Raw genomic sequence first — 9,198 nt, forward strand, 5'->3', positions numbered from 1 at the left:
TCATGACTGTACCTCGTTCTGTTACATTTATATCTAATAAATAAAGTATTCAATCAATTAAAAACCAACGAGGAAATCCTGCCCAAAATCTTGTTCTTTGGTTGACTTTCCTGATTACCTTTGTTGCCATTTTTTCACTAGAAGGATAATCCTCTAAAATACAATCCAGGTATAGCCAATGTCATGTCAATATCAACCAGTATCAAATACAGTAGCAATAGCAATATCACAAGACAGGCCTGATGAGCATTCTGAGTCAGCAAGCATCGCATGCATATTTTCAGTCAACTTGATAAGACAGGTGCACCTGCATGTCAATTGCAATTCCAAATGTTTGTGTAAAACAAAAGGCAGACAATATATATCTCTTCACAACAAAACCTACAACTGCCAGTGAAATATGAGTCATATCATCCAGCTGCCACTTAACAAAAGTGGGCCGGGCTCGAGGGGAGGAATACTAGATGTGACTGAGTAGAAGGAAGCAACAGGGAAGTCTTGTTTTAACTGAAGATGCTTAAAGGAGGCTGTATCACTCTGCCAACGGCTGTCACAGAGGCAGAGTAAGGAGAGATTCTCAGGGAGAAGGAAACAGTGGAAAGACTGTCATAATTGTGTGTGTCGGGGAGAGAGAGAGAGAGAGAGAGAGGAGAGACAGTAGAGCAGACATGATCAGCATGGGTTCTTCTGCACTTGTTCTTCTCATTATGCTTTTCCAGATGGAAACTGGACAAGCCACTGCAGGAGCTACAGCTCCTGGTGATGTCATCATTGGTGGACTCTTTCCCATCCATGACGCTGTGGAGAAAGTCGGCAGTAGTATGTATGAACCTGCTGTTCGGAGATGTGTCAGGTGCGTTCACTGTAGCCAGTATGATTGATAACCCACCCCCCTTCCCTTCCCTCCCCCCCCCCTCACTCTCTCTCCAATTTCTCTTATGCCCGTGGTCATTTTCTGCACGTTTCCAATCTTGTGTCATTGTGTGCATTGTTGACATATGATACTGACAGCAGTACTTTGGGCCAACTCAAGCAGGTTCAACAAGGGACGGCTCACTGTGGCTCTGGCAATGATCAACGCAATAGAGACGATCAACAGATCCCCCAAGCTAACTGACATTGGTATCACTCTGGGATATCGAATACACGACTCCTGCCGTGATGTCAGCACAGCACTGAGGACCGTGGATGACTTCTCGCATCAGGGAGGACAAAACACGTCCTCTGGCGGTGTTGCAGCTGTTGTTGGGGCATCCTCTTCTGAAATGTCCATCTCCATTGCCAGGCAACTAACCCTCCACATGATCCCCCAAGTAGGTTTTATTTTATTATTTTTATATTATTCTTTCTTATTTTCTTATTTTTATTTTATTTTATTTTATTTTATTTTATTTTATTTTATTTTATTTTATTTTATTTTATTTTATTTTATTTTATTTTATTTTATTTTATTTTATTTTATTTTATTTGTTTGTTTGTTTGTTTGTTTGTTTGTTTGTTTGTTTGTTTGTTTGTTTGTTTATTTTTTGGTACACTCCCGTACCATATCATTGTCAAATAACAACATAAGGCAATATAACGTCATATATTATTTGGTCATAACTGAATATCTGATTGTGGTGGTGGCGGGGTGTGGTTTGAAGTGGTGGAAAGTAACTCCTAACTATACAATTAATATTAATAATATACAATTTTAAGATACTGTAGTTTTAGTTTTACTAGTTATAACCACCACTGGAGGTTTGTTGTTGTCTGTATGGGGAAAGCTAACAGGTGGCATAATGAATGTGTAAATGTGTCTCAGATGTGCCTTTTCAAGGCTCCGTTCACACAGCTGATCGAGACACATTCCAATACAGCCGGGGAGCCAGTCAACCAAAACATACTTTTTATTTGTGTTTTTTCTATTCATCATTAATACAAGACCTGTCATTCTGTGGACCTTATTGACCAGGTGAATAGAAAAAATCACACCCGTGTGAACTGAGTGGTGTAAGGTTTTATATAGCATGATCAGCTGTGGTCTGACGTAATGTCTGACGTAATGAAATCACACCCGGGTGAACTGAGTGACCACTTTCCTAGATCTAGGCTATTGAGTTCAGCATTCAGCATTGAGTTCAGCATTGCCTGATCAGCCCTGATCTGACGTAATGAAATCACACCTGGATGTGATTTCACAACTGGCTTTTTTTGTGCAGAGAAAATGAGCATGGTTGCTACGGTCATCCAGTTCACCCGGGTGTGATTTAATTACGTCAGAAATTATTTTGAACATAGCAACCATGCTCATTTTTTCTGCACACAAAAGCCAGTTGTAGGAGTGGTTTACACCACTCAAAAACACAAATGACATCACAGGTTATGCTCTATTCCTTGAGGTTTTGGGCCTGTGGCTCCCCGGCTAATACAAGGCTTGCTGCACCATGCAGACTCCCACCCTGCCTGTCCTCATCTACAAAGCTCTCAACAAACCACACCGTGGCCCCAGCCCACCTCAACACTGATATGCTGCAAAAGTGTTACATGCCCCAGGAGTGATACAGATTACACTCCGTTTCCAGTCTATTATTAAGAATACAGGTGAATTGTTGCTCATAAAAGACTGACAAAGACTGACTTGATAAAGCAAAAAATGTGATTTGTGTGCATCACAAAAGGTTGACACAAAGATCTAGATTGTCTAGATGATAAAAAGACAATAAATAATTACTTACTATGAAAACACAACTTCAGCTAAGATATATAAATTAAATCTTAAATCTTCTGCCTTTCTGCAGATCAGCTATTCCTCCACGGCTGTTATTCTGAGTGACAAGAATCGCTTTCCCGCCTTCATGAGGACTGTCCCTAATGACAACCATCAGACGGCTGCCATGGTCAAGCTGCTGAGTGACAGTGGCTGGAACTGGGTGGGAATGGTCACCACAGATGGAGACTACGGCCGATCGGCCTTGGACAGCTTTGTCACCCAGGCTTCAGAGAAGGGGATCTGCGTGGCCTTTAAAGAGATCCTCCCTGGCTCTTTGAACACTCCGGAGTCCCAGTCTGCAATATATCGAGCTGCCACGACCATCCACAAGCACCCAAAGGTGCAGGTCATAGTGTCATTTGTCCACCCTACTCACATGGCGAACCTGTACACAGCGTTGATTGCATTGCCAAGAACAGGCCTAAAGTCACAGTCTATAAAGAGAATATGGGTGGCTAGTGACAGCTGGTCCTCTTCGAGCTCTGTATTTGACAATGTGACACTGGAGGACATAGGACACATTGTGGGTTTTACCTTCAAGAGTGGAAACCTGTCGTCACTCAATCGCTATCTGACAAGGCTGGAGTCTGACGGCGAGGACCACTTGGGAAACAACTCTTTTCTGCAGGAGTTTTATGCACAGATGAATGTCAGTGGAGGAGCACCTGGGATGAAGTCCAAGGCCTTTGAGATGCTAAGAGGCAATACCATCGCAGGCAGTGTCTTCAGCGTCGAGATGGCTGTGAATGCCATCGCTCAAGCTGTGGCTTATGTCTGTGCCTCCAGCTCCAAGAACTGCAAAATCCCAGGCTCACTGAAACCCCAGGAGGTACTACAATATGTTTGCTTAAAACATTTCGTGCATGTGTGCGTGTGCGTGCTTGCGTGTATGCGTGCGTGCCTGCGCATGCGTGCGCGCACGCGTGTATGCGTGTGTGTGTCTGTGTGTGCATGCGTGCGTGTGCATGTGCGTATGTGTGTATGTGTATGTATGTGTGTGTGTTTGTGCACAAACCATTGAATCATCTGCATGCATGTTGTAGGTCCTGAAAGCTCTAAGGTCCATCCAGTTTGAGCAAGAGGAAAGAAAATACAAGTTTGATGGCAACGGAGACATTAGCCTAGGCTACGATGTCATCATGTGGAGGTCGGAGAGCGGGAACGTGTGTGTGCACAACGTTGTGGCTGAGTACCACCCAGGCAACAGCAGCTTCTCCTACACCAGCCAGAGCAACAGACGACAACTGATGGACTTGAGGGTAGGCCATCAAACCTTGACACAGACACAAATACTCTTCTGTACTCAAAGAACTGTGATTCTCAACCATAGGATCCCATGTTTGACATGCATATTAGGCCATGGGTGGCCTGCCATTTGATACAATTTCCTCGTGTTAACTTAATCCGTAAGGGTCCATTTGGACCCCTTGGGGTCCCCAGACCCTATGTTGAAATACAGCGTTGGCCCGGGCCGGCCTAGCGGTCCAGGCACCTGGGCTGGTAATCCAGCCTGACAGCGTGGAGTCCCGATCCCGATGACCTTTGCTGCGTGTCTTCCCCCCATCTCTCTCCCCGTTTCCTGTCAAGCTACTGTATCAATAAAGGCGAAAAGCCCAAAAACATATCTTTAAAAAAATAAGAAATACAATGTTATAGAACCCGATAAGCGTAATTCATGCTCCATCGCTACAATCTGGAAATAGACGATCTACAAGCTCACAACTCGTCAGACTTTAGTAATAGCATAACAGGTTATAGTGTGTAATTCCTACAGTAGGTAGGGGATGATAGGGGAAACCCAATGAATCACACAAGCATGCACACCTTAGAAGAAAACAAAAGGTTTTGTTTACTCAAAATAATGCTTGAAATGTCAGGGGGGAATGTGGAACAGGAGACACAGTTAAAAATAAACAATGGCTCATATTCCTTTGAGCTAATTCAGAATCTCTATCTCCCGAGGACTCCCGGTCCCATCATCCAAAGAAAAGTACATATGATACCCCCTGTGAAGATTTAGCTATAGGACTTTATCAGAACAACAATACCAACATCATTTAACTCCTCTCACCCGAGATTGGCACTTATTTATTAAACGATTCAGATGCTATTGACAGAATTAACAAACAATTTGAAATATTTTGGGAAACAAATAAGAACTCACACAGCGCTGACATAATGGGATAATGATGATGATGCATGGTGCGTTGAATAAAGTGTGAACGTGTGTGCATGTCATCCTCAGCGTGTGGTGTCTAAATGCTCGGATAGCTGTCTACCTGGAGAGTTCAAGAAAACAGCAGAGGGGCCATACACATGTTGCTACGAGTGCATCAACTGCACAGAGAACCACTATTCTGATCGCACAGGCAAGTCATGACTACACAAACACACATTTGAATTATTTTATTTGGATCTGCACAAGAGGCGCAATGCAATAGATCCAAACACTGATCAGAAGAAGGTTACATTATTTGGTCCAACCAAATACAACTGCTGCACATGCTTAACACACAGGAAAAAAAAGGAAAAAAAAGATAGCACAATGATGACATACTATACTACTTGACACTACTAGATAGGATCTTTTTTTTATGCCACCTAAATAAAAACATCGCCTTATCCAGATAGACAGACTGCCCATAATAGCTGAGACAGAACAGTACACACGCACACACACACACACACACACACACACACACACACACACGCGCGCGCGCGCGTGCGCACACGCACACACACTACACATCTAATTGTTTCTCATTGTGCCCTGTCTTCTCCAACCAGACAGTGACCAGTGTCTGAGCTGTGACCCGAAGACAGAGTGGTCCACCCTGGGGAGCAGCGGTTGCAACGCCAAGACTTTGGAATACTTCTCCTGGCGCGATGGCTTTGCCGTGGTCCTGCTGACGTTCTCCGCCCTGGGCATCCTCTTGGTCATGGTGATGGGGGCTCTCTTCCTGCATCGGCGGCACACTCCCGTGGTGAAGGCTGCCGGGGGAGCCCTCTGCCAGGCCATCCTGTTCTCCCTGGTGGGCAGCTTCGTCAGTGCCGTGCTCTTCGTGGGTCAGCCCAACGACCTGCGATGCAAGGCCCGGCAGGTTCTTTTCGGTCTCAGCTTCACGCTGTGCGTCTCCTGCATCCTGGTCAAGTCCCTGAAGATCCTGCTGGCCTTCCAGTTCAACCCCGGGCTGCAGCATCTCCTGCGGAGGCTCTACAAGCCTTACATCATCGTTGCCGGCTGCATGGCTGCGCAGGTGGCGATCTGCGCGTGCTGGTTGTTTCTTAAAAGCCCATTTTACAACGTCGTAATTTATCCAAAAACGCAACTAGCAGAGTGTCACGAGGGCTCGTATGTGGCGTTCGGGGCGATGCTGGGCTACATAGCTGTCCTGGCGCTCGTGTGCTTCATCTGTGCCTTCAAAGGTCGCAAGCTGCCCGAGAAGTACAACGAGGCCAAGTTCATTACCTTTGGCATGCTGCTGTACCTCATCTCCTGGATGATCTTTGTTCCCGTCCATGTCACCACGTCAGGAATATACCTCCCCGCCGTGGAGATGGTCGTCATTCTCATCTCCAACTATGGCATCCTGGCCTGTCATTTCCTCCCAAAGTGCTACGTGATCCTTTTCAAGAAGAGTCAAAACACCAGCAGTGCTTTCAGGAAGAACCTGTTTGAGTTTTCTAGTAAAGAAAGTAAGGCAGCCTCTGTCTCTGATGTTTCTCTGTCGGGGGAGAAACACACCAGTCAGCCCTATATCGTCAGCGCTCCGTCGCTCTTTCTGCCCCCAAAAGAGAACATTCTGCCCCACAGAACCACTGAAGTGACTAATCACACAGACTGCTGTAGTGGATACAGGACATCAGCCACCAATCAAAGAAACCGTCTCCGGAGATGCACCAGCATATGAACTCTTTTTTTTTGTCATCAGATTTCTTTTATCAAAATATTGAAAAATAATTATATTATTAATACTGTAGGTACATGATGCATCTCAGGGAGCTTTCTAGGACCAACATTCACTTCACTTTACTTATTTTTATAATCTCTGCAAGAATGTGTGAGCTGTGGCTCAGGAGGTAGAGCAGGTCGTCCAATGATCCATGGGTCGGCGGTTCGAATCCCGGCTCCTCCTGTCTACATGTCGAAGTGTCCTTGGGCAAGACACTGAACCCCAAATTGCTCCCGATGTGCTGGTTGTTACCTTGCATGGCTTCCGCCGCCATCGGTGTATGAATGTGTGTGTGAATGGGTGAATGTAATGCACAATCTATGTAAAGCGCCTTGGATAAAGGCGCTATATAAATGCACCATTTACCATTTATATAAATGCACCATTTAACCTAAACAATAAAAACATACTTGTGTCTATATAGTCTATACATGTGTACATAAAGACATAACAATACAAATCTTAATTGCAAATGTAAATAATTTAACTTGGACATTTTATATAAATCTTGTCATGAAAATATTAAAACAGCCTGTGTGAATTTCTTAATATTAGTAAAAGGTCTTTGGCAAGACCTGTCACCTCAGTTAAATGAATATGGGAATTGCATGAATTCCTAGTATGGATATGTTTATAAAATACTTTTCTATAGGCATCTGTTTGGAAATGATCTGTTAGTTTAATTATCCTATTTAATTCTGAAGGTCAAATGGCTATAGAACGACGAGTGGCCCGGAAGAGAATTTCCCATTCATTTTTCCCATAGACGTTTGAAAAAGTATTTAATTAAAGACCTGTAAGCCTCAGACAAAGCCAACGCGGCTCCTGACAAATCATGACAATAAACACAATTTCTTGGGCCGAACAAATAATTAGAAAAAGAAAAACTGTTGTACCCTGCCCTTTTTTTCTTCTTATTTGTTGATTTGTTATTGTCATGATTTGTCAGGAGCCCAGTTGGCTTTGTCCGAGGCTTAAAGGTCTAAATAAATACTTTCTGAAAACGTCTATGAGAAAAATGAATAGGACGGGGGCGGGACTGCGACGCTCTATACCCACCGCTATTATTAGCAGTTTACCTAACAAAGACACACAAAGGAGTCTTAACTCCCATCATCAGAGTCGAGAACATCAATCACTTTGTTAACCATGAGTCAACAAAGTTAAATAGTAAGCAGTCTCACTCGTCTCAACACACCCCTGCTTCTGTTGAGATGAGATGATGAGATGAGATATACTTTATTGTCCCACGAGGGGACATTTGTCTTGGGCAAAAGTGCAGTAGTACATGACGCTTTTTAAAACAGACAGACAATACACAGTAGACAATACACAATAGCAGCAATGTACAAGTACAGTATCACAAGAGTAGCACAAGAAAGGTGCAAGAATGCAGTCAGAGGAGGTATATAAATATAAAGTAGGACGCGGTGCTGAAAGTGAGTTTTTATCTTCAGAAATGTGTAGCAGACTCTGGACAAAAGTAATAAACTTACCGTATAGGTGCTTGAAAACATGGGGCCCTATTTTAAGTGCATCACTGAACCATATTGCTCTCATTTCACAATGTCATACTCTTATGTGCAAGAAGGTGCAAGCAAGATTGACCAAATTTAGACGTGATAGATGTAAACAAGCTCCTGCAGATTCTACGTAATTATGTTTTTTGAAGTGCCCAACACTGCTCGATTTCTGGAAATCTGTGATTGATACACTGTCTAACATTATTGTAGACAGTTGTGTTCCCAAACTGTTTTGGTCAGTCAGTGTTGCCGTAGCTGCGGTAGTCCCGCGAGACTACTAGAACGAGAGCTCAGTTTATGTGTATGTGTTTAGCTGACTGTGATCCACACAGACATGTACCCGGTGCCGTAAGCTACATTGGTTGTAAATAAAGTGGTTGTTCAAACCTAAACTACAAGTGGTTCTTTATAGCACAAGAAACAAACATGGTGTTAGAAGTGGGATATCCGCCGATGTGACCACGTTTTTTCGGACATTTTGCACCGTCTCAAGCCTGCACGTGAACTTTTGAAACGACAACAACACAAAAGGATGGCAGACGGATTCAGACGTCCAGACGCTCTAGTCTTCGACGGAAATGTGGCCGAAAACTGGCGCAAGTTTGAGCGCGAGTATGAAATCTTCATTGCCGCAGCACACAGTGATAAGAATGCTAGAACTAGAGCCTATATATTCCTCAATCTCGCGGGACCCGAGGCTATAGAGAGAGAGCAGTCATTCACCTATGCAGCTGCGGTCGAGCAGGATGATGTGGTCATAACACCAGCGGAATCCAGGGAAGACCCCGACTGCCTATTAAAGAAATTCAAGGAATTATGCAACCCGGAACCCAACGTTATAGTGGAGAGGTACAACTTCAATACCAGGCACCAAAAACCTGGTGAAACAATTGAAGCATATGTGAGTTCATTAAAAAATCAAGCCAAAACCTGCAATTTCGGTCAATTGAAAGATGAGCTCATCAGAGAC

The 9,198-nt window shown here is 43.9% G+C and overlaps 1 protein-coding gene across 1 annotated transcript; it reads left to right on the top strand.

Annotated features, from left to right (window-relative positions):
• Positions 1-719: 719 nt before the first annotated feature.
• On the top strand, positions 720-6,663 carry gprc6a (G protein-coupled receptor, class C, group 6, member A; the record flags this gene model as incomplete). Its single annotated transcript, XM_079503778.1, has 6 exons — positions 720-819; positions 1,012-1,313; positions 2,781-3,581; positions 3,796-4,011; positions 4,998-5,125; positions 5,544-6,663. The coding sequence occupies 6 exons, from the start codon at positions 720-722 to the stop codon at positions 6,661-6,663; spliced, it is 2,667 nt and encodes an 888-aa protein (XP_079359904.1).
• Positions 6,664-9,198: the final 2,535 nt, after the last annotated feature.

This window comes from Electrona antarctica (genome assembly GCF_951216825.1).
Source record: "Electrona antarctica genome assembly, chromosome: 6".
Lineage (NCBI taxonomy): Eukaryota > Metazoa > Chordata > Actinopteri > Myctophiformes > Myctophidae > Electrona > Electrona antarctica.